Raw genomic sequence first — 25,482 nt, forward strand, 5'->3', positions numbered from 1 at the left:
GGGAACCGCAGGGAACGGAACCGAACCGCCACCGAACTCACCGCGAATCCCAAGCACGACGACAAGGGTGCAAAGGAGAACGAGAGTGAAATAAGAAAAATAATAAATAATAATGACCGGGTCTGGAGCCACCGGGGCCTCGCGGGCCTGGCGGGCCTCGCGGGCCACTTTGGCGACGCGCTGGCACGGCGCTGGCTGGCTGTCCGCGGGGCGGGCTAACACGCCGCATAAAGGGCGCTGGAGCAGCGAAGCAGCGCGGAGCAAAGGCGGAGCACGGTGCATTTCCAATTTATTATTCTAATTAGATGCAGCAGCAAGCCAGCCGAAGCCAGCGCGCCTGGCGCCGCGCCAGCCAGCAGCGCAGCCAACGGCCTGTTATTTATGACAGGGTCGAAGGCAAGCCGAGAAGTGCCTGATGATTGTCTGCTCTGCTCGGCTCTGCTCGATCCACCACCACCACCGCCCGCCCCCGCCCCCTCCAGTTGCGCGCCGAATCAAAGCCAGAGGGGAACACGGCATTCAACAACATCCCACAAATCGCGCACATTTACAATCGAGCCAGCCAGCGGCGCTCCAGCATACCGGCCTCGGCGTCGGCCGGGCGTGGCGGGGTGCGGCGGGGTGCGGCGGGGCGGGGCGGGGCGGGGCGGGGCGGGGCGGGGCGGGGCGGGGCGGGGCGCGCGGCGAAGCAGTACCATTGCCGGAGCGCCACGGCTGCCACGGCTGCCACGGCGTGCCACGCGATTACAAAGCCCCAGCGGAGCATCCCACGCCAGCTCCTCCATCCATCACAAGCGGGCCCTTAACTTTTCCTCCCCCCTCCCCCAACCCCCTTCCCCCTCCAGCGATGCGGCGGGGAGGGCGGTAATGAGGTAGGCCCGCTGAGTGCAGGGTGAATAAAAGTGGAGTAATCTCATCCATATTATATAAAACTCCCGGCAAAGTTGCGCCTAAAGCAGTAACGTCGTCGCGGTGGCGGCTGGCGACGCTCCCTGCCTCTCTCTCGGCCGGCCGCCCGGCTCGCCATCGCCTCTCGCTGCTGGAAGCATCGCGAGAGGGAGAGAGAGCCGGCAGCGCGCCAGCGTGGAGAGCGACCTGGGCAGTCCGCGGACTGCAGCTGCTAATGAGAGAGTCCTGGACGTTGGCTCAGCCATCCGTTTGTTCGCCGTAAGTAAGACTTTCAGAGAGTCCGAGCCGCACACGGACCACGCTACCACGGAGCACGCGTTCTGGCCTCTGGTCGCGGCGGTGGGCTGGCGGCGCGATGACTCAGCCCCTGCGGTCGGGAGGGTAGGCAGCCCGACGCGCAGGCGAGTCCGACGGGCCGGCAGGCCATTACCATTACCATTACGGGCTAGACCACACATGATAGTGTGCCGTTTCGGGCGCCGACGCCGTGACGCGCCGTGACGCGCCGTGACGCGCCGTGACGCGACGACGCCAAGCCCGGCCAAGCCCAATCCACTCGGAGTCTTCATTCTTTGCATTCCCCCTCCTGCCTCCCCCATCGCACAGCCGCAGTCCGCTGCCAGGGACCCCGCGACCCAGCGCTGCTGCTGCCCGTTTCCAGCCGCCTCGCGACGACGGCGCCGTTCCGGTCGGTTCCGGCCCCTCACCTCCTCGTGTTTGGAGAAGCGGAGCGGGAGGAGCGATTCTCGGAGGCCGTCGCGCCGTTCCGTCGTCCGGCCCGCTCGCGCGGCGCGCGCCTCCCCCCCCCCTCCCTCCCCGCGTCCAGCCTTAATTGAAATAAAAGAATGCAAAGCAATGCAAAGCAGCGCGCTGGCTGCAAGCGAGCGGAATGAACGGCTCGACACGAATTGAATTCGCTTATTTGGCCGGCCTACATTGGCCGCGTCGTCGTCGTCGTCGTCGTCGTGCGGCTGACATCGAGGGAGCCGAAATTGTCCCGCAATTCACCTGCTTTACAATTCAGACACGATTTCCACCCCGCCGCCGCGCGGCCCTGCGCCCTGCCTGCTCCGCGGACGCGCCGCGCCACCGCCGCCGCCACGCCAGTTCTTTCGTGGGCACAACGGCTTGGCTGGCGCGGCGCGACGCGGCGGGGGGAGGCGCCGAGGCGGTGTGCTCAAACCTCCCGGGAATATTACGGCGCCGCATAGTTCTTATTCAAGGCACCTACACCGGAGCCTGAAGCCTGCCACCCGCAGCGGGCCCGCAGCGCCCCGGCACGCACGCACGCACGCACGCACGCACACAGACGCACGGCGCACGGCGATACACCAACGGGCGGGGAAATTGAAAGGCAAAACGTTTGGAATGTCTCTCCGGGCGCGCGCCGATATTTCCCCGCATTTTGGCACACTGGGAGCGTCTTCGACCTTTCCGCTCTGACAGTCAGACAGGCAGACAGACAGACTGAGAGTCAGACGGACAGACTCGCTTTTTAGCTCTGTCTCTCTCGCACCTACACGGGACGCCCCGCGAGTGCGAGAGACACCAGAGCGACGAAACTGACTCTCGGAATCAGTCTGCAGATTAAGCGAGAGGGAGACAAAGGGGCCGAGGAGGCGCCGACACGCCGCCGCTCTCAGAGATAAACGTTTTAGCAGAGTCGCATCGCTCCTGGAAATAACTACCCCTTACCCCCTATCCATCCTTGGCCGCTCCGCCCCGCCCCGCCTCGCCGCGCCCCGCCCCACCCCGCGCCACGCCTCGGTCTGGCGGGTCGCCCGCAATCAGCTTGAATCAAATTTCACGGAGCTGGGCCGCTAGGACGGCGGCAGGCAGAACTTGGCGTGCATGCGGAGAAGGGTCTGCGCCACCACGGTTCGCCACTCGTCGCTACGCCACGCCACGCCCACGCCTGCGCGCCGCAATGAACGCCGAGAGGACGACGTGACCGCGGCGCCGGGGGCAGAGTCCTTACGAGATAAAAACACGACGTGTGCGCTGGCGGCGCTGGCGGCGTGGCCGGGAGGTTTATGGGCGTGCATGTGAGCACAGCACTGCCACTTCTCCTTCTTCTCCTCTTCCTTGAGGCTTGTCAGGGTTTTTTTACGAGGGCCGTGGACGGCAGCCGCAGAGCCAGCGCAAAAACTAGCGCTCTCTGTGTGTGCGTGCGCGGCACGGCGCGTGGTATGAGCGGGAGGATTCGCCGCCGGCCGCCCCACATTTCACCCCTGGCCCTGACATTAATTCCTTCGCATCTTCTTTTTCCCGGGCTGTTTTTTTTTCGGCATGTTTCGCGGGGAAAAGAAAGGCGCAACAAGCATGCGCCGCACGCCTCCCCCCTCTAACAATCATCCCAAACTCCTCCCCGCCCCGCCCCGCCCCGCCCCGCCCCGCCCCGCCTGCCTCCCCCGGGCGCAGTGCGGCCCGCTGATATACGGGCCGCCGCTCGTCCGATCGCATGCTTTGCTCTGGGCCCCGCGACCCCAGCGCCCCCGCGCCCCGGCGCCGTATTTCAAAGGCGTGCGCGTCAAGCCGAGCCGAGCCGCCGCGGGTCACCGCCTCGCCGCCCCGGCTCCCCTCGGTGGCGATGACGGTCATGATGTCGGTCGCGGTGTCGGCTAATGCTGCGGGGTCGTGCGTGCGCGGCGCGAGGCGGTGGAGGGCGACGCCGAGGCGACGTCGCCGCCCGCGTCAACCAGTGCGTCTGTCTTGTGCGCCATCCACGCGCGCGATGCCGTGATTTATCGCCCGAGGCGAAGAAGGCCCTGATGAATGATGGCCTGCCCCGCCCCACCCCGCCATGCCTCATCGCACTTGCATGAGCCCCCGCCCTTCAATCAGAGCCCAAAAACGCGACCCTGGTTCGCCCCCCTCCTTGCTGCCGCCAATCTGGGCGCGCGGCCGCGGCGGCGTCCTCGTCGGCGTCCTCGTCGGCGTCCTCGGCGGCCCGGGGTCGGCCCTGGGGGCCTCTCCACCCTCGTGGCGGGGGGCATGTCCGCCGCAGCGGTGCCGAAGACAAACGGCTGCCGGACCCCCCGGCCGCGGCCCTGGACGAGGCCCTGGCCGCCCTGGCCCCCGCGGCCGCAATTCACTCGGCTTCGAAAAAGATGGCAGAAAGAAGAGTCATCTATCGCGGGCCTCGGCCCCAACCGCGCCATCCATTGAAGCGCCCTTAGCGACACATTTGTCAGGGCCGCGAGGACTGCGCGCTCATTCCGAAACGGCGCCTCCGTCTCTCTCGCACTCGCGGGCGTTCCGCAGGGGTGCGAGAGAGACAGAGACAGAGCACGACGGCCACGGCGCAGCAATGCTGGTCGGGAGTCGGGAATAAAAGTCGCGCCCAGAGGGAGGCGGAGCGGGGCGGAGCAGCAGCCATGGCAGCAGCAGTGCGGGCAGAGGGACACTGAGTGATCGAGACAGCTAAGTTAGTTAGCGATATCGCCGTCGACGTCGAGAAAAAGTTGCTGCCCCTCCCCCTCTCTCTTTCTCCCTCTGCCTCCGGCCTGCTCTCCGCGTCGGGCAGCGCAGCGGCGGCGGCGGCGCGCCAGGTGAAGATATCGTGCTGTCTACTTGTCTCCTTGACGTCGACAGTCGGCGAGAAGTGGAGTGCAGAGTGCTATGCAGCCCGCCCGCCCAGGCCCGCCCCACCGCGGGATGTCTCACTCTCTCGCTCTCATGGAGCGTCCCGTGCGATAGCGAGAGAGCGAGAGAGACAGCCCGAAGGAATCGGCTTGCTGCCTCTGGCAATGACATCGCTACGTCGGGGTCCTCCCGCCCCGTCCCGCCCCCGCTCCATCCGCTTCCGCCGCGCGGTCGTCGCTCCGTCTCTCTCGCACACACGGGGCGTTCCGAATCTGTGCGAGAGAGACAGAGCGACGAGAACGACTCCTCGAAATCAGCCCCGCAGAGAAGCTGACGCCGTGCCTTGCTGCAGACGGCTTTGGCAGTTCGAGATTACCTCGCGACGGCAGTCCTCGTCCTCACCGCGTTCGCTCTGTATCGGCAGCGCGGCAGCTGCCCTCCCACGCCGTCGTCCTCGCCTTCGTCTTCCTCTCCCGGCGGCGTCACCTGCCGAGACTGACCGCAACTTTCTCGCAAAGAGAACCGACTCGGAGGAGCGCCACTCAATAATAGACTGCCGATATTTCTGTCCGTTCGTCACGTCTCTATCCCCCCAAACCTCCCCCCCCTTCCCCCCTCTCTCTCCCTAACCCTCGATTCATGTTTCTCGCGGGCGTATCAGCCAAAAGGCCGTTCGCCCCGCGCGCGAGGCGACACCTGTACCACGCGTCCAATTACACACGGCCGTCGCTTTTTCGGTGTGTGTGTGTGTGTGTGTGTGTGTGTGTGTGTGTGTGTGTGTGCGTGTGTGTGCGTGTGGTGGTGGTCGTCCTGGAAGCACGCCGTGTCCCGGTGGCACGCTGGCTTCGGCGCGCTTCGGCGAGTGGCGCGGCGTGAGGTGCGAGGGTCAGCCTGCCGGGCGGAGGGGCCCCGCGCGGGGCCCAGGGGCCGAGGGGCCGAGGGGCCCAGGTGGGGCAGCGGGGCGCTGTCCGGTAATTAATGGCAGCCGCCAGACGGCCTGTCCGTGGAGCTGTTGGGGGCGGGGCGGGGCGCGGCAGCTCCGGAACCCCTTGGCCTCCGCTGCCTCCCAGGACTGACCATACACTTTATCAACTCCGCGCCAAGCCCTCGCTCGCGCCCGCCGCCCACACGGCGCATGCGCAAAGCAACAACAACCACACCAGCAACAACAACAACAACAACAAAAGGGATTTGTCTCGAAACTAGTGGAGACAAGTGGAGAATTTACTGCCGCGGCAAATTCGACCTCCTAATTCTGCGCGCGCGGCGCGCGGCCCTCCAAGTAGTGCGTGAACAAGAACAACAACAAGACGCGCGCTAGTTACTCGCAGGACAAAAAGTTAGTGTGTGTCCGCCAGGAACAAGTTGTAGCGGGCAGCGCTCCGTCTCTCTCTCGCGCGCGTCTTGCGGGTGCAAAAAGCCACGCATGTGGGCCTTGTCCGCCGCGGATAGGGCCTTGTTGGCGGGGCGGAGGCGCCGTCATTAAGGGTGACACGGCCGCCGGCTCGTGCTGATGATGGACCGGGACTCCCTGGACCAGGGCGGGGAGGGTGGCCTCGAGGAGGAGGTGGACCTACGAACAATCCTCTTATGAGCGGTGGGCATGGCGGGCATGGCGGGCATGGGGGGCATGGCGGGCATGGGGGGCATGGTGGGCATGGCGGGCATGGGGGGCATGGCGGGCATGGGGGGCACTCGCCGGCAGGCCCGGCAGCCGCAAGGCTGGCAAGGAGCACTCACTCGGGCCGCCCCCACGGCCCCACGGCCCCGCGGCCCCGCGGCCCCGCAGCACGCCTGCGCTGTGACACTGCTCAGGCGCGGATCCAGAGGGAGGCCATGGGGACGTCGGTGGACAAAAAGTCGCACTTTGCCCCTGTAAGTACGTAACTTTTGCGTCATCGCGCCCCTGGACCCGTCACTGGATCCACCCGACTGACACTGCCACAGTGTGCCCCCGCACCGCTTCCACGCCTCCCCGTTTCCAGGCGCGGGACAGTCGTCGGGATTTGGCCTTTCAGAGCCTCGCAAAAGCCGCGCACTCTGGGCGAGAAAAAGGCCGGCCCTTTCAGGCTTCGGGGGCTTGCGGTCGGCCTTTCGGGTTCAGGTGGCGTCGGCCCGTCGGCCTCGCTTTCAATAACGACGGGAAACAATCGCCTCGCCTCGCCTCGCCCGGGCCTGGGACAGCCTGGGATGGATGGCGGAGAGCGGGAGAGAGAGGGAGAGGCAGGAGGAGAGAGAGAGAGAGAGAGAGAGAGAGAGAGAGAGAGAGAGAGAGAGAGAGAGAGAGAGGCGACCGAGGACGAGCTTCTTCTGTGCGATGGCTGCGGCCGCTGCGGCACACACAAAGGCTGGGCTTAATGAGCCCTTCCGCCCCACGGCTGCCGACGGCCTCGCGGCCCCACCGAGGCCGAGGCCGCCAGACTTGCAGATCGGCGAGGTGCCCCGACGCTCACGTGCGTGGCAGCGGGCGGCCGCCCACCCTCGTCAAACACCCTGCCAACAACATCATCAACAACAACAGCGAACAATAGCAACACGAGGACGTGCTTGTTCACGGCGGCGTTTACCTCCAGGTTTACCTCCGGGGCAGTAACGGCCGGGCATATAAATGCGCCACGTGTGCTCGGGTGACTAATGACGGGGACGTCGGGGACGTCGGGGACCCCGGAGCACCGCGGGGCCGGGGCAGCGTGTGTGTGAGTAATTACGAAACATCTCTAATATCATTTTGCCGCGGCCAGCGTCGGACTCTTTTATTTTTCGTGGCGCGACCGCCACCGCCGTCCTCCACACAGCGCACAGCTCCCGGCGGGGACGGCGCGGACGCATGCGAATCATCTGAGAGCTTTCATCGGCGCCCAACTCCACTCGGCGCGCTCGCCCCAGCAGGACAACACCCCCACCCGCGCGGCCAGCGCCGCCAGCGCGGCCGCTATGAATATATGGCGCGTCCCTGAATGGGCTGCACTGTACAGTGCGGCGCGGCGAATCCCTCGCGAGGCTGGCCAGGGCAGGGCGGGGCGGGGCGGGGCGGGGCGGGGCGGGGCGGGGCGGGGCGGGGCGGGGCGGGGCGCATAAAAAGCGGCGCACATGTGAGTTCGCGCTGCGGCCCGCCCCATGCGCTCGGAAAGCCCGCCGGCCGAAACAGGGACCGGTGTTGAACTCCAAACACGGCCTCACTCTGCAAACCAAACTGTGTGTGTGCGCGCCGAGCCGTGCCGGCTTTTTTCCTCACAGCCGCACACGCGCACACACACCCCTCACACACGCGGTAGCGCAAAAACGCTGCGAGCGGGGCTGCCAAGAGCGGGGCCAGACACAGAGGGTCAGACAGAGCCCCTCCCGGGCCCCCGCCCCCCGGCCCCACCCGGCGCCGAAACGATGATGAAGAAGAATAAGAGATGCAAATCTCGATGACAAATGGACGTTGCAAATGACCCGCCTGCAGTCTGGCAGTCTGGCTGGCGCGGCGAGCGCAGTGCAGTGCGGTGCGTTCGCTATGCGGTTTGCCGTTTTCGAAGCACTCTCGTCGCGCTCGCAGAATGCCCACTGCATGCGATGCATGCGTCGCGTCCGCAGCCCCGGCCGCGTCTTGCTGGCGGCCGCATCGCTCCGAGCTCTGTCTCTCTCGCACCCCTTCCGGAACGGCCCCCGAGTGCGAGAGAGACAGAGCAGCGGCGTGCTGGCAGACAAGCAGCGAGGCGGGGCCCCCCGCACCGCCGCCCGCCCGCCGCGCAGGCGGGCCCAGCGGGCGGCCTACCCTCTCCAACGCGGGCGCCAGGCCGCGCCGCCACAGCCGCCGCCTCGCTGCAGCGCGTCGGAACTCGGAACTCCCGGAATGGAAGAGCCGAAGCAAGCAGCGGACTGATTCCGAAGGTCCTTAGTCGCTCTGTCTCTCTCGCACTCATCGAGTGCACCGTATAGGTGCGAGAGAGACAGAGCGACGGGGCGTGGCGGCCGAGGTGGCGGCGCGTGCCGACGGCGTGCCGACGGCGTGCTCATCCACGGTGATGGCGCCCCGGATGCGGAGGGCCGGACGGCTGGACGGCCGGAGAGTCGAGAGGTATGGAGCGTCACTGGGTGCACTGGGCGGCATGGCCGGGCTGGGCCGGGTCGTTTGCAGCAAACAAGCAGAGACAATATCCGCGCTGCCTGCTGCCGTCCTATTTATTCTGCGCTGCGGATCCTCCCCTTCCTCCCCCTCCCTCCCCTCCCCTCCTTCCCCTCGGCGCGCGTGGTTCGAACGCCAAAGCGGGGCACGTCTGCCGGGCAAGTTCGGACGACGACGTCATGTCAACGAAGAGGCGGGGCAGGCTGGGCTGATTCGGCCGGCTGGCCAGCTGCTGGCAGGGTTACAAAGGCCGAAGGAGGCATTTCAAGTTCCGGTGGACGAGCTGACCGTTAAATCCAAACCAACTTTTACCCTAAAATTGAAAGGCAATTTTCGTGTCGGAATGCAAAACTTTTGACACGCGTGCACCGCCGCTTTCACATCTGGTATATGAAAAAAGGGATGCTTATGCTACTAGAAACAACAAAAACGAGTAGTGTGGCTGAGAGTAACCACCGACCGGGCTTGACGCGATTAAGCGCGTCCGCCCGACGTGCCCGTCGTCGCGAAGAGAGCGGGCCGGATTTGGCCGAGTTCGTACACGCCGCTAAGAGCCGCGGGCGGGGCCGGCCGGCGGGGTCTGGCCGGAGCTGCGGAGCCGAGGCTGCCAAGGCACATATGCAAAGCGGCTGCAAAGCCACCCTTCCGTGCCGTGGCGGTTCTGCGGGGCTGCGGGATGCTTGGCGGGATGCGCGAAAGGGGTAATGAAAGGCAAAGCCGGAAGGGATTTCAGCTTTCAGGCCTCCTCTCCTCGGACGGGGCGGGACGGGCCGGGACGGGCCGGAAGCCGCTTCTTTGTGAGCTAGTTAGCGTGCGCGGGGTCTTGCCTGCCTGCCTGGCGTGCCTGGCCGCGCTGAGGGGAGCCGCGATGCCAGCCGCCACGGCCAGGCACCCCGTCTGCCTCCCCGTCGGTCCATTGTCAGCCTCCTCGTCAGCCTCCCCGTCGGTCCATTGTCAGCCTCCTCGTCAGCCTCCCCGTCAGTCCATTGTCAGCCTCCTCGTCAGCCTCCCCGTCGGTCCATTGTCAGCCTCCTCGTCAGCCTCCCCGTCAGTCCATTGTCAGCCTCCTCGTCAGCCTCCCCGTCAGTCCATTGTCAGCCTCCTCGTCAGCCTCCCCGTCAGTCCATTGTCAGCCTCCTTGTCAGCCTCCCCGTCAGTCTTGTCAGCCTCCTCGTCAGCCTCCCGTCGGTCCATTGTCAGCCTCCTCGTCAGCCTCCCCGTCAGTCCATTGTCAGCCTCCTCGTCAGCCTCCCCATCAGTCTCATCGTCAGCCGCTCTACCCGCGTCCCCTCACGCCGCAGCCCCGATAAAAGAGGCCAATATAAACAAAATGGAAACAGACGGGGTTCCGGTTCGACACCTGTGGCGGCGCGGCGGCATGGCGCCGGTGCGGCTGGTTGATTGTCTAATTAATTTAGGGCCGCATTAGTCAATTAGCGCTGCGTGCGTCTGGCCTCGTTTTATTCCGCCCGATGAGCCGAGCCGAGCCGTGCCGAGCCGAGCCGAGCCGAGCTGAGCCGAGCCGAGCCGCGGCCTAGTCGCTCCATCCCCTTTTCGCTCTAACCCACTTTTCCAAATGTCAATCGCGGACCGTTTGCTCGCTCCCTCTCTCTCTGTTTACTTCTTTTGCTTCTTTTCCCTCTGATATTTAATTTTTTTCCCTCTTTCCTCTCGAGACGTCGTCGCTCCTACACCTCGCGCCGTTCGGTCAGAACTGCGCGGCGCGTCACGCCCGAAACAAGAAGAAGAAGAAGAAAGAGAGGTCCGATAATCTTGTTTCGCAGCGCTCATTTGGCCGGTCTTGTCCCGCACTTTCATCCCGCAGCCATGGCCGTGGATCTGCCGTCATCGAAATTCAAGGAAAACATCGCCAAGCAAAGCGAAAACATGAAAAAAAAAAAATCGGGAAAAATGAAATGAAGCGAAAACGGGATAGTCAGGGGAAAATCGTGAAAAGTGCCCGAAGTGGCGCCGCATGCTGGTATATACGCAGCGTGCGTGTGTGTGAGTGTGTGTGTGTGTGTGTGTGTGTGTGTGTGTCTGCGCCAGAATAGAAAGGACAAGAGAAAGGGGAGTGCGCCTAGAAAGCAAAACAGCAGCGGGTGGTGGCAGGCGAGGCGCGTTGTGATATGAACTGTACGCCGGCCGAGGCGCCGAGGCCTTGGATTCCGCCTCTCAGCACCGCGTTACTTACATGCACCCCGCCCCGCCCCCCCCGCCCCGCCCCGCCCCGCCCCGCCCCACCGCGCCCCGACTCCACCCCCATCCCCCGTCTGTCCATCTGCGCCGTTCCCGGCTCTCGGCTCACATCAGAGTGTCGAAGCACCGCGCGCCACGCTCCAAAATCCAAGCCATCCCAGCCATCCTGCGAGGAGTGCTGAGCTTGCGGGGCCTTCGCAGCGCGCACGGCGTTCGCCCACTCCAGAAAGAGGGGGGAAATATCGCACTCCGAGAAGATCGCCGCGGAGGTTTGGCAGCAGAGTGATTCCTGAAGCCGAGGGGCGCGCAAAACAGAATTCGGGAGCGATTGATTTGGACTCGTGCGCGAGTCCAACACGGCCATCTCGACCATCTCGGCCATCGCGGGGCGCGCAAAGAGCTGCAAAGAGCAGTGCAAGTCTGCCGCCCGCCCCGAAAGTTCGCAGCCAGTAAACCAGCGGGATCACATTCTCCCACGCATTCTCCCAAACTTTGATAAAGTGTCTCCCCTGCTCGGCTCCAACAATAAAGCTCTCCTAAGTCCGAGCCAGCGGAGCCAGCACCGCCGCGCCTGGCCCGGCCCCGCCTGGCCGTGCCGGACCCGCCCCGAGCCAGCAAGGCCAGCAAGGCCAGCAAGCGGATCCGGCTGACTTCGGTCCTGGCAACCGAAGGGACGGCCGTGTTGGAGGAGGCTTCGAGGAGCGAGCAGCCCGGAAGGAGGCGTCCGAAAGGAACGCACCCGCCGGCCGTCCCCGTCCCCCGTCCCCTGCCTCCGTTCCGTTACTCCCGCTGGTCCGCACACCGGAAGTGCGACAGAGACAGCAGGACGCGCCCCGGCCGGACGCGGCGAGCGAGAGAGAGACGGAGCGAGAGCGGGGGGAAGGATGAAATCGAAGAGGGCCGACAAGTTGCACTGCTGCTTCATCGTGAGAAACAGGCCGCTGCCGCCTCGGTTGCCGCCATGCCGCCGCTCCGAAACAAATATTTTCCCTTCCGCCTGGAGGCGCTGTGCTGGAGAGCGGCCGGCCCTTCCAGCCCCTCCACTGGAAGGCTTCCAGCCCCCAGGGGTGAGTCCGGGACCGTCCAGGACCGTCCAGGACCCGGGCGAGGAGGTGGGCGGCCGGACCAGACGGACAAACTCCCACACTGCAAGAAAAAGTGTGAATAGTACAACAAATGTACAACAAAAACTGTACAATGAAAGTACAACAGGGATTGTAGAAAGTACAACGAGAATTGTACAAACAAACGAGGCCGGACTGCCCAGCACTCGTCATGCCGGTTCCATTGTACTTTGTACAAATGTTGTAGTTAGAAAGTACAATAAAAACCTGATAAAAAATTTGCCAGAAAGTTGTGTACTTTTGTTGTGGTTATTTCCTGCAGTGCAGTGCGAGAACTCGCCAACTTGGAGCTCCAAGCGGCCGGCAGATGCTGCACCTCCCGTTTTGTTTTGTTTATCTGCTCGTTCCACGGCCGAGGGTAAAATGCCTGACTTGGGGACAAGTTCGCGCTGTGAGTCTGGGTCAGGTGGGACTAATCGCGGAGGGTGACATCTCAGCCTGATTCTCGCCAAGTCCGTTGGGGTTCTACACAAATTCAAAGCATGAATGTTGTTTCAAATGGTCCATGTCGTTGAGCAAGTCACCCCATTTGACGGCGCCGTGTAGTCCTGTGTTTTCCGTAAATCGTTCCGCTTCTAAGTGGCTTACGGGCGTTGCGTCCCATTTGCCAGCGGCCCTTTGGACAGCAACTTCTCGTTGCAGTGTGCCGGCCCGGTGGCCCGGCGGCCCGGCTCGAACCCCACCCGTGGGGAAATTCGGCTCGAGGCGATTCGTGGCCGAGTTTGGGATCGGGTTAAGGACCCCCCAAGCGCGGTGGCTCGGGCACGGCCCGGGGGAGCGGAGAAGTGGACCGCATTCATGAAACCATTTTTAATACCGATAGGACGGAGCGTACCCAACGGAGTTTCCTGCCACCGCTTTCATTTTCTGCACATATTTTCAAAACTTCGCCACTGGTAAAAGTGAAGCGTCGTTGAACACTTCATTCAAGCTTCGACGCCTTTCCCGAAGCGTACAGGTACGCGCGCTTGAAAGCAATATCCTCCACGCTTTGAGATAGGAGGAAAAGAGGAAGAAATGAGCTCTTGAACGCTTCCAAGATGGGCGCTGCTATGCGTGCTATGTCACGCCTTAGTTTTTCGAGTGTAGTACAGCGCGTGCACGGCGAGATACTGAAAAACAAAGGGGGCGGGGAACTCGCTCGCAGAGATGATGAGATTTCGCCACCGAATACAGGACGACGACAGCGGCGCGGCAAAACTGTGCATTCCGTTCGGGGCGCCGGGCCGGGCCGGGCCGGGCCTCGAGTTTGCCGAACTAATTACTGAGATTCCTGGCCCGCCTGGCCCGCGCGGCCCGCCCCGCCCCGCCCGGCCTGAAGACGCCGAGACTTGCCGTAAAACAAGAAGCATAGTTATTACGCGGCGAGGTCAAGGGATGCCCAGGAAGGCCGAATAATTGGCCCCGCCCTGCTGTTCGCCCCGCCCCGCCCCATCGGCCTGCAGCTTCAATAACAACAGCGGCAGCTGCTGGTCCCCCTTAACCTCCCCCCCTCCACTTTTTTCCCCGCGATTGTTTACGCTCGGGGTGATAAAGAAGGGCGAGGGCGCGAGGCCGGAGCAGATTGTGGCGGAGTAAAACTTTTCAGCGTATAGGTGCCGCCCCGCCCCGCCCGGCTATTTGAAAAATTGCCTGGGAGGCGATAGCGCGGGCGATGGGCCGTGCGCCCCGCCAGTGGCCCCGCCGGCCTCGCCCATCAAATTGAGTTTCGCGAAAGCAGGCGTGATTAAGAAATAGCGCGCGCGCGGGCCGCAAGGCTCAAATCCCTGATTTACAGAGCAGATGGGCCCGGCCAGGCAGGCAGCTGCTCAGGGGAGGAAACAACAACAACAACAACTTTCACCAGGGGCACGACCAACTGTTGTAATTTTTCCCTCACTAGGTGCGAGTTTGTCAGTTTCACACGCACCGTCGTCCCGGACGCGGTAAGCTGGCCGGCAGGACGGTGTACTGGCCGGCAGGACGGTGTGCCGCGTCAGCGTGCAGTGCCGCAGTGCCTAACCAACTGCAAGGGCCGAGTCAGCAACAACAATAGCAACCAAACCAACAACAACAACTAGTGCTGGGGCCAGCAGCTGCTGCAGCAGTCCTGGTGGAACTGCCTGCCCGGGCTGCCTGGACTGCCTGGCCGGCTTGCCTGGAAGTCTAGGTTAGGGCCCAATCGCCATTCGGGGCACACTCCAGATAATAATCCGCTGTAATCGAATCAGGACGGCCTGGCCGCCCTGGCCGGCCCCGCCGCGGCCCGCAGAGCCTCGCAGCGCAGAACCCTTCTGCTGGAAGCGGCTCCGTTTGGGGCCGGGGGATGGTTAGAGTGGCGGCGGGGCGGGGCGGGGTGGGGCGGGGCGGGGCGGGCCGGGGCCATGAATTAGACAAGGAGGCGCTGCTGCTGCCGTTTCAATCAGGGCCCGAGGGGAAAATATTGACACCGCAAAAAGAGAGGAGGGATTCGCAAAAAAAAGGGACGGGGAGAATATGGCGCAGGTTTGGCAGCCTCGGCGCGGCGCTGCCTGGGCGCTGCCGGCGGCGTGGTGATCACCGGGACGGAAGGCTCCATGCCGCCCTGGCTGGCGCCCTGGCGGCCTGAGCCCCTCCGGGTGGCGCTCATCCCCGGCAGATTATCCGGTGGCGTGACGGCGGCCTGCCTCCGAGCTCTCCTCCCATAGGCCAGCAGCCCCGCACATACGCGGATCGCACCGCATCCTGCAGGCTGCTGCCGAACGGCGCCCTCGTCGCTCTGTCTCTCTCGCACTCACGGGCCGTGCCGCTGCGGTGCGAGAGAGACGGAGAGTGCGGCGGTTCGGAGTCAGCTCGCCGCAGCCAACGGGCTTCCGGGCACTGGCAGGGATGGCCGCGCAGTTCGACGGCAGCTATGCCAAACAGTGCCGCGCGCAAAACTGTAACGTCCCGCTGGCTGGCCGGGTCGGAGCCAAACGTGCGTGTGATGGTGGGGCCGGCGATGCGTGGCGCGGCGCGGTGCGGCGAGGCGAGGGAGCCTTGATTCATGGAACGAAAATGTGACACTCGCAGCCCACGCGGCCCGCGCCGCCCTGGCGCCGCCCACGCCGAGCGCGAGGTGTATCATATTCAAATCACGCCCGGAGCGCGGAGGCACTTCTGGATGGGCGCGCGCGCAACGCACACGCACACACACATCACCGAGACAAAGATAGACTGCCGACAACTAAATGGTCGACCCTTTCACTCACATATTTTTTTAAAAGGGGGTGGCAGCAAAAACAAAATAAATATAAAAATTCAACGACCCTATGGCGTTATTTGAATTTTTGTTCTGATTTTTTTTTGTCCTTGCCAAGTTTTTTTTCTGACCCTCCGCAGGGCCATTGGCGTTCCCGCACCTCGCCAGGTCCTTCCTTTCAACGCTGCTTAGCTCGCCGGGGATTTCCATCGGCAACTTTATCATCCGTCCTATTGAAAGGCGCCCCGCCCCGTCCCGCCCCGCCCCGCCGAGCCGCGCCACTCCACTTGTTCGTGTCGAACCGAAATGAATTGGCGAGCCGCGGGACGGAAGTTTGCGACTTTGAACCCCAAAGGCCGAAGTAATAGGGGAGGGAAGGAAATGGTGTGTCGCTCCACACCGGGCCGAGCACGGGCCGCGCAGGCGGGCAGGCGGCGCCCCCGGAGAAGGACGCGACGAAGGATAAGCCTCACTCCGTGTTGATTTAGAGCGAACGGACGCAAATAGGGCCAACCGAATAAAAAAAGTGAGAAAAAGAAAGTAGCGAAAAAAAGAGAGAGAAAGAGAAACTCAGGAGAGAGCGAGAGGGAAAAAAAGCAATCGACTGGCAGCAGAAAGAAGGGGGATCTAACTGAGCGGCGAAGGGGCTGCCTGCCGGAAAGGCGCGGCGGGGCGCGGCGGAGCGGGCGGGGCAGGGCGGGGTGGGTTTAAAAAGATGGCAGTGGTGGCGATGGACCGGGCAACGGGCCGACGGCCGGACGCTGTGATTTGCCTCGGTGTGTGTTCGACCCGTCCGACCAGAGAGAGCGAGAGAGAAAGAGAGAGAAGATGTGGCGCTGGCAGCGCAGCGGCCACGGGAGCGAAAACCCCAACCCAAACCCCAAACCCCCCGCGTCGCCCCACGTCCGATGCCTGCGACAGATAGCGTGAAAACAGGAAACGTCAGCAGTGCCGCCACGGCCCCGCCATGGCCCCACAGTGACTGGATCCGGTGCTCCACGGACGGCATGACGGCACCCCGCTGGCTGGCTGGCTGGCTGGCTGGCTGGCTGGCTGGCTCTGCGGCCAGCCGGATCATCCCCGGAGTGATCACCGGCCGCGCAAACCACCAGTCCCAAAAATCCGGCGGTTTAAAAAATTAAGTAAAATTTACGACTCACCGTGATGGGCAATTCCAGCTCGTGCGTCTGGTTGGTCCTCCAGAGCACGGACTGCGGCGGCAGCGGCGACACGGCGCAGTTCAGGTTGGCCAGCCTGGCGTCCAGGTCGTCGGGGAAGTGCGCCGCCTCCACCATGTACGGGCCCTGCGGCGCGTCCGCCAGCAGGACGTCCTCGCCGTCCTCCAGGACGTCGCCGTGCAGGCCCGCGCCGTCCTCCTCCATGGCGTCGTCCTCGGTCGACATGATGGTCGTGGAGCCCAGCTCCGTGCGCACGACGGCCACCGGCGGCACTGGGGTCGGCGACGTCGCGGGCTGCTTGTCGCGGACGTCAAACGCACCTGGCGGCGACATCGTCGACGTGGTGGTGGTCTTGTCGGAGAGCGGGGGCTTGGCCGACGTTTCGGCGTGCAGCGCTGTCACCGTCGCCGAGGGCGGATTGATGCCCAAAGGAGCAGCAGACACGGGCGTGGCTGGAAGAATTGCTGACGCGGCCGTCACCGTGTCCACCGCCTTGCTGGAGGCCGTGGCGGGGGCTGTCTTGGTGCTGCTTGACATGGTACCGGCCTTTATCGTGGCGGCGGCTGGAGTGGTGGCGGCGTCCTTGGTGGGGGTTGTGGCGGTATGCTGCACGGTGGCCTCCCTCACGGTTGTCACGACCCCCTGCACGCTGGTAGCGTCCTGCACCGTAGTGGTGGCCGCCTGCACTGCAGTGATCACCTTGATGGTCGTGGCCTCCAGGCGGGGGCTCGACGCTGCCGCCATGGAGTGCGCCGTCTCGGTGGCCCGCACGCCGCTCACGCCGTTGGCAGCAGCAGGCGCGGTGGACTGCTGCACTGCAATAGGTGCCGGCGGTGAAGTTTGGACGGGAGCAGCAGCCGCCGTAGTGACCGAGGCCGTAGTGGAGGCCGTGGTGGAGGCCGTTGTGGCGGCCCTTAGTGGCGTGCTGCGGCCGGACGTGGGGGACGGCAGGGCCGAGGTCGTGGCAACGTGTGGCGTCGCAGTGGACGGCGGAGAGGTGGGCGCGACCGTTGGAGAGGTTGCCCGGCTGGAGGCCAGGGTGGGCGCCGACGGTGGGTGCGCCTTCGCCGTGGAGGGCAGGTCCTTCTTGGTGATGGTGGCCGTGGCGGCGGCGTGGCTGGACGAGGCCGACGCCTTGGCCTCGGGGGGCGGCGGCGTGGCGGCCAGGAGGCGGTAGCCGAAGTTGCCGTTGGCGCGGCAGTCCGGGTTGGCCTCCACCTGCTCGGGCGTGCACTTGGCCCAGTGGCCGCGCGCGTCCACGACGGTCGCGGGGCTGTCCGTGGAGGCGAGCTTGCCGTGCTCCACCTCGTTGAGGGCGTCGTCGGGCAGCACTGGCGCGGCGGCGTGCAGCCCGCCGACGACGGCCAGGAGCGCCACCACGGCGCACGCCCGCCGACACATGCTCGTCATCGCGTCAGCCTTGGCGTCAGCACTCAGCGACGGCGCTGCGCCCGACACGGCATGGCGGCCCTGCAACACAACGACAACGGCACCGTTGAGATCGTGCGACCCCGACAAGGGACCTGCGACAAATCCCCCGAAAAAAAAATGATGACCTGCGCGGCTTGTAATTTCCCGGTCTACCGCCAGAGAGCACCACCAGAGGCCGCTTGCGCCGCCCTCGCGGGTAACGTTCCATCATTTTTGTAATAGAACGCCTTTATTACTGCCCCGCCACCCTGCAGCCGCACCGCCGCACCCAGCGGCACTCGGAACACGGCACACGCTGGGAATGGACCGACCCGGCAAAGGACGCTCGCCTCCCCCAACCACCCCACCCCTGGGGTCCCTGGGCTGACCCCGCCCCGCCCCGCCCCGCCCCGCCCCGAGGCTGTGGCTGTTGCAACCTGGGTTAACAGGAGTCCGTGCTCTTGTGCAGCAAATTAAACAAGCGCCCTTGCCCGACCCAGCCCGCAGCGGCGCCGCGCCCCGCCACCCCGCCACGCCCCGCCCCCACCGCCGCCTCCGTTTAAAGGAGAAAGAAGGCGGCGGTGGGAAGATGGACTAGTTTAGGAAGCAGATAGCGCCCTGGTGGCGTGGGGAGCCGGAAGAGGAAGCCCTGTGGGGTGGGGGCCTTCGAGGACGGCATCGGGGGCGGAGAAAAGAACGGAACGGCAACACGTTTTTCTCGGCACACATTAGAGGGCCGCCGGCTAAATGAAACTAAACTACTTGTTTTTTTCAATCGGGGCGTTTTCTCGAACTTAGCTTCTTCCTCGGAGCAGCAGGGGATGATGATGGGCCGGGGGAGGAGGGGTGGGGGAATGAATGGAGCGCATGTGCGGAGGTGAATGCGTGCTGGGGTGGGGTCCCCCGGGGCGCCGAGGGGATGAAAGCAAGAGTGCAAACGATTGGCTGCAGGGCGGCCAGGGGCGGCCAGGGGCGGCCAGGGCGTGCCGATTAGGGGTGGGGTGCGAAAAAGAAGAAGGCCCACCCCGCACTAGCCCCGCCGTCCTCGCCCGCCAAGCCTCCTGCTAGGATGCGAGTTAAATATTGAGCAAGGCGCTGACGCTGCTCTTCCCTCTGCATATCTGGAGCCCGGGGCGCTGCTCGCCCGCCTTGCCGCTACTCCACGGCTCCACGGCTCCATGCGCGGGCCGCGGGGAGGGAGTAGCTTTGTGATGAGCGTAGCATGTTGGGATTAAGCCTCCAGCGCAGCGTGCGTATACGCAGTGTTTTGTTTTCTTATTCTCGCGGGTCTCTCTGTGAGCCCCCTTTGCGTGCCCCTTTCACGAGGCCCGCCGGGTCGGCGGGGTCCGCGGCAGCGCGAGCGTGCCGGCAGTGCCGCATTTTGGCGTCGCGGGGCGGCGGGGGCTCGTCTCGCAGCGCGTAAACTTATTTTTGTGATGTTGAGACGACGTCGCCCTCCACGACGACGGAGACGACGACGCCGGGGGACGAGATGGGGCGGCGGCTCCGGTATGGCGCGGCGCCCCGCTCGGCCGGTCGTCGCGCAGCTGCGCCCCGGAACCCGGAACCTCCTCCAGGGCCCGGCACGGCACGCCACGGCACGCCGCGGCACGGCCCCGGGCTGGAGCGGAGGAGATTCCAGAGGGATTCCGGAGTGGCGTGTTTCGTTTTAATCTCGCGAATCCGCGCGCTGCGTTCCGCGTCCTTCCGGCCGCGAGGTGCACTGTCAGAGACGTCAAAGCTTGAGGCGGGTTGCGCGTTGCGCCACGGCCGCGGCCCCTCAGCCGCCGCGGGTCGGGGCGGTCGAGGTGGGGATTGCGGGCCGAACGTGCTGCAGTGCTCGCCCACCAAGGACACGGCCTGGAGCGAGCCGCACAACGCAGCTCTGCGGCGCCCCACGGCGCCCCGACCCGGCAGACCGATTCCGAGAGCAGTTCCCGCCGTTCTACCTCCCTCGCACTCACGGGGCGCCCGAACTGGAGCGAGGGAGACGGCGGAGAGAACGACTCCCGGAGTCAGTCTGCAGGCAGCGCGGCAGCGAGGCACCCAGTACACTACCTTCATCAGCGCCGCGCGGTTCCGCCGTGTCCAGGCACCCAGCCAACGCGTACTACTTGATGCCCAGCAGGAAGAGGGAGGGAGCGGCAGAGTCCGTCCGTGCCTGGCGTGCCCAAGGGCGTGCCTGCTGCACATGGGGCTGCTGCCAATTCACATAAACCATGCGTCGTGTTTGAAAAGGCCTTGGCAGCGACTTTACGTCCCGAAGGGAGGGAGGAGGAGGGGGGGGGAGGCACTCGCCAAAGGTGCACGCAGACGGACTCTGCCCCGCGAGAGGGCGCGCCGGGGCGCGCGCAGCGGGGGCGAGCGTCTTCAAAGAACGACTCGGCCAAAAAGAAAAAAAAGGACGAAAAGGAAAACACGAAAAAACGCGCTTTTCGCTCGAGGTCCAGACAAATAGCAACAAAAATACGCCCTTCTGTGGTAACTCGTCCTATGCTTACAAACGCTCAGCGAATCGAGTCGCGGCGCCACGGCGCCCCGAGGGAGCCGAAATGAAACCCGCTTCTACTCTTGCACTCCGGTGGACGGAGCGAGGGAGCGGCGACGTCCCTCGTTGAGCGCGCGGAAGCGAGAACCCGTACACTACCTTCTCAACGGGCGGCGGCCGTGCCAGTGACAGACTCACGCGTAGTACTTGATCAGATCGACAGAGGGAGAGCGGCAGCAGTCGTCCGTGCCTAGCGTGCCCAAGGGCGTGCTGCTGCACATGGGGCGCTCCCGATCGGCTAAACATGGCGTGTGAAAAGGCCTGGCAGCATAACCTCCGAAGGGAGGGGGGGCGGGCGGCGAGGTCATGCCAAAGGTGCATGTCAGCGGACCGCCCGAGGTGGCGGCCGGGGCACGGCAGCGCGTGGCGAGCGTCTTCAATCACGCTCGGCCAGATAGCGGTCTGTAGGACAGCATAGACGCGTTTCGCTCGATCCAGGCAGGTAGCCGCTTCTGTGGCTGTGCAGCTTTACGGCGTGGTGGCGGTGGCTGGCGCGTTGGCGCCGCCAGGGGATCCAAAATGCTCTCGCTTTACGTCTTGCTGGCGGCGCGGTGGCGGGCGGAGCGGCGACGCGCTTTGGCGCCGAGGAAGCGAACACGGCGCCGCATAAAAGCGACGTAAAGGCGATGCGGCTGTCACGGCGGCGTGGCGGCGTCGCGGCGTCGCGCAGACAACATCGGAGAGATTGAAAAGATTTCGACGGCGGCGAGAGCGGCGCGGCGCTCCAGGCCCCGACACGCCGCGCCGCTCCGCTGCGCTGTGCTGTCTCGAACGAGGCGAGTGGGAGCCATCCCGGCAGGACGGTGATGTGCATCGCCTCGCATCGCCTCCGGGGGGAGGGGGCGCGGGGCGGACCGGCCACGTCAAAAAAACAAAAACAAAAGTGGATGTTACAGGAGGACGAGGCCCTGGGCGTGCTCCGGGCCCCGCCAACTGCAGCGCCGTGGCCGCGCGTCCCCCACCCCCCGGTGCTGTCACTTGCCGACGGCTTGGCGACATGACAATCGAATTACGGTGCCGAGTGCGCGATTCGGGCTTCGGGCCGCGCACTGTCGTCGCACCCCTCGGCGGCCGCGGCGGCCACGTCGGGCCCCGGCATTCCGGCCGCCAACACAGCGAAGTGGGGCGGGGCGGGGAGGGGCCGACTGATGCCGAACTCGGAATAACTATTACGGCCCCGGATTATGCCTGGGAACATTACCGTGTCCGCCCGAACGCCCGAACGGGGACTACAGCGGAAACTACTGCCTGGTAGTTCCAGCAGTGTGGCGGCGCTGGCTGCGCTGGCCCGGCCCGCGCGTCACGCGTCAACTTTTTGAATTTTCCCGCGGTCATTACTACCCAAACTTGGAGCGGCGGGGGAGTTAATCAAAGAGTGTGGAAAGTGGCGCGGCGAGGCGGGCCTGCTTCGTTACGAGCCTGTCCGCGCGCCCCGCGCCGCGCGCCCTGGCTTGCCCTGGCTCGGGTTCAACTCCCGCCCAGGGCGACATTCATCATCGACTTAGCACGGAGGCACCGCCGGCCGCGCCGCGCGCGCCCCACTATTTTTCTTTTTCGGCCCCAAGGAGACCCTCCTTTCTTTCTGGCCGCCCCGCGCCGCCGCGCGCCGCTCGCAGCGCCACCTATAACGGCGCCATTCCGCGGCCATGCGTCACATGTAAATCCCTGACCGCGGCGTGGCGCGGCGCGCCGGCCCGGCCAGCGTGCCAGCCCCCTGACAAAGCGCAGAGATATGGCGGCGACGGGGATGGACGGCCTGGGGCGGCCTGGGGCGAGCCATGGCGAGGCGGACCATCAGCAGGACCTCCAGAGGAGTCTCTTTGCTGCCGGACACACACACACACACACACACACACACACACACACACACACACACACACACACACACACACACACACACACACACACACACACACACACACACACACACACGACGCACGCCGGCCGCACAATGGGCGCACGCACACAGACGCGCCGCTGACAAGCCTCTTTAACACCGACGTCGGCGCCGGCTTTCTGCCCCACCTCCCCAGCAGCTGCCTCAGCGGCCTCGCCTCGGCCGCCTCAATAATCCCAAGCTCCGCTCCGCTCCCGTCCGCGCCGCTCCGCCCTCCCTCCCCTCCCTCCCCTCCCCCGGAGGCGTGATTTGCCGCCGTGCCGCCCGGTCCGCGCGTGCTTTTCATGGCGTGCGACCGGCCGGGCTGTTTGGAGGCTGACAGACACAGCAAGGAGACCGGCTGCTGGCTTGTCCGAAACACACAGGCATCGGGCGACAAAGGACGCGATTCCCTCTGTGTGTGTGGGTGAGCGCGTCTGTGTGTCTGTGCGTGTGAATGCGCCAGTGCGTACGGACGCGTGTCTGTGTGCGTCTGTTCGCCCGAACTTGTTCCTTTATCCACACACGGGTCCGTGTGCGAGACGCGGTGCGCGTGTCCGTGTGGGTTGCTAGTGTGCGTGTGGTAACGCTCGCCCCCTCCCCGGCGCCCCCACGCACCCCCATTTCTTGGCCCCCCTGTGCACGGGCACTGGCCCGCCAGGCCCGCCAGGCCCGCAATACCCACATTCCACGGCACAGTGGTGCGCCAGTACGCCGTGGCGTGGCGTGCCGTGCCGTGGCGTGCCGCGCCAGGTGTCTCGCCTGCGGCTTGCCCGCTACCACACGGGCAAAGGGAGAACAGAGAAAAGGAGAGGGCGAGTGGAGCTAGGAGCGCAAAGCTAAGACGAGCCGAGCGGACGGACGCGTTGAGCCGAGTCCGGGCAGCACTAACACACTCCCGCTGGCACCTTGCCGGCGTCCACGGCGGGGCGGCGGGGGCGGCGGGGGCGGCGGGGGCGGCGGGCGGCGGGGGCGGCGGGGGCGGCGGCGGGCGGCGGGGGCGGCGGGGGCGGCGGGGGCGACCGCGCCTTGGTTTGGCAGCACACGAAGGCTGGCTCGCCCTTATTGAAAGCGCTTCGGCGGCGCGGGGTATGCTGCATGCGGTATAGTGCAGTGGGGGCGCGGCGGCGCGGTGGCTCGGCGCGTTGGGGCAGGAACTTCTTCAAACTTGCATGCGACTCCACTGCGGCTGGCCTGGTTGGGTCGGGTTGGGTCGGGTTGGGTCGGGTCGGGTCAGGTTGTGCGTGTGTTCGAGCGCACAGTGGCGGGATGCTGCTGCTGCAGAGACCCGGGCGCGTCCAAGTACACTCTTCTATCGACAGGCGGGCCAGGCCGCCGAGCGCTGCCGCCAAATCAAGTTGGGCGTCGGCAGGCCTGGGCGTTGTGAAGGGTGGCGAGAACTCGCCGCAAAGGAGGCAGACCGCGCCGCAACGCGCCGCAACTGCCGCGACTGCCGCGGCCCAAACATCAGCGCAAAGTTATTTTCGCAAGTTCGCCTCGACTACTTATTCCCTTCCCCTCCCCGAGCATCCTCGAGGAGTGGCGACGGCAACGGCGACGGCGACGACTACCGCGGCGGCCGCGAGTTTCCGGCCGCCAAAATCCAGGCCTCCCGCAAAAGGGCGCGGCGCCTGGCGCCTCTCCACCTCGAGGACCGGGGGGCCGTGCTTCGCGGCGACCTCCTGGGTCTCCTCTGCGGCCAGGCAGCAGTGACTGGAGACGGGTGGCGGTCCTCCTGTTGGTTCATGTTTCATCGGATCGTTTTCATGCCGGCCCGCAGAGCGACTCCGCGCAGCGTTTCATCGTCGCTCTGTCTCGCTCGCACCTGCAGGGACGCGGGGCGCGAGAGAGACAGAGCGATGTTTCGCCGAAATCAGTCTCCTGCTTGGCTTCCAGCTAGCTTGCTGACCCAAGTCGGGCATGCAGCTTCGCGGTGCGCGCGGCCAATACCCTTGCCGCCAGGCTGCGCCTGTTGGCTTGCCCTGAGACCCAGCGTCCCCGTGGGGCGCACTGACCGGCGCGGAGACGGAGACAATAACCGTAGAGCACAAGTGAGTGAGCTTGGAGCGAATTTAGCGGCCGCGAGGGGCAGGCAGCCGTCCCTGCGGCCCTGCGCTGGCCCACTACGCCGGGGTGCCTCTGTGGAACGGCCGGGCCGGCGACGCCACGTAGCCACTACACTGGACGGGCGCCACTTTAAGCACATGGCCAAAAAAGGGAGCGGAAACCGGGCGCGAAATCGGCTCCCTTTTCTGGGAGCCAGCATCAATTTTTACGCGCCTCGGCCGACGCGGTATTTTCCAGCGCCCGGCGGCGGCAGGCTCCGCGCAGAGGAAGCCCAGCCCAGCCCAGGGCGCCGCCTCGCCTCGGCCAAGCGGCCAAGCTGACAGCCGGAGTAAAATATTGGAAATGTATCGCACCGTAATGATACACATTTGAATACATTACGGGCTCCAGCTCCAGGAATCGGGACCAGCGCCGCCAGCCGATTCGCCGAGGAGGCGAACAAGACCGCCAGCGCCGCTGCCTGGCCCTGCCGCCCTGCCGCTCGCGGCACGCACGCCCTCCAGCACGTTCGAGGGCGCGCGCGTGCGCCAGCCGCCTGCTTCCCAAGGGTCGCTTCGTCGCTCTGTCTCTGTCGCACTCATGGGGCGACCCGTGCGGGTGCGAGAGAGACAGCGATAACAAGGCCCTCGGAATCGGGCGGCAGTGGGCGCGGTGGCACACTTGCTGACTCGCTCTAATGGCGACGCGACGAGCGAAAGCAGCGACGCGACGAGGCCAAAGTGACGCGCCACGTCAGTCGCGCCAACGGCGAGGCGCGCCGAGGCCGGGCCGGCCCCCTATCGCCCCGCCGCACTCACCCTCGGCGACAAGCCCTCCCCGGGGACGAGTGGGGAGCGGCGACGGCACGGCACGGCACGGCACGGCACGGCACGGAGTAAACCCACCTGCAGCGCGTATCACCGGGACCCCGAATCGCCAAATCCCGAAAGCGCCAGCCGTGGACTGATTCCGAGAGTCGTTTTCGTCGCTCTGTCTCTCTGGCGCTCCTAATTTCAGGTGCGAGAGAGACAGAGAGGCGAAAACGACTCTCGGAATCAGTCTGCCTGCAGGCCTTGGGAACGAAAGTGCGCGCGCTTGCGCCCAGCGCGCCCAGCCTGTGCCGTCGCGGGTCGGTTCACACCAGTAACACTGGTTGCACTGCTTCCACTTACACCGTAACACGCGTGGAGAGGAGAAAATAACGCACATAAAAAGCCCGCCAACCTTACAAAAAAAAATAACTTGGCAACAAAAAAATTAATTGTCACGGCATTTCCATGTGAAAGGGAGCAGCCGG

The 25,482-nt window shown here is 65.1% G+C and overlaps 1 protein-coding gene across 1 annotated transcript in view; it reads right to left on the minus strand.

The window, feature by feature from the left end:
• LOC117649608 (neurocan core protein) overlaps positions 1 to 25,482 on the minus strand; it is a 54,075-nt gene that overhangs the window by 22,625 nt on the left and 5,968 nt on the right. Inside the window, exon 2 of the mRNA XM_034392503.1 lies at positions 16,288 to 17,775. Within this exon, the coding sequence (XP_034248394.1) occupies positions 16,288 to 17,715 (1,428 nt within the window). The 5' untranslated portion in view covers positions 17,716 to 17,775. The remainder of the gene's footprint in view (positions 1 to 16,287; positions 17,776 to 25,482) is intronic.

The sequence above is a fragment of the Thrips palmi genome, unplaced genomic scaffold (genome assembly GCF_012932325.1).
Source record: "Thrips palmi isolate BJ-2018 unplaced genomic scaffold, TpBJ-2018v1 HiC_scaffold_4, whole genome shotgun sequence".
In the NCBI taxonomy this organism is placed as follows: Eukaryota; Metazoa; Arthropoda; class Insecta; order Thysanoptera; family Thripidae; genus Thrips; species Thrips palmi.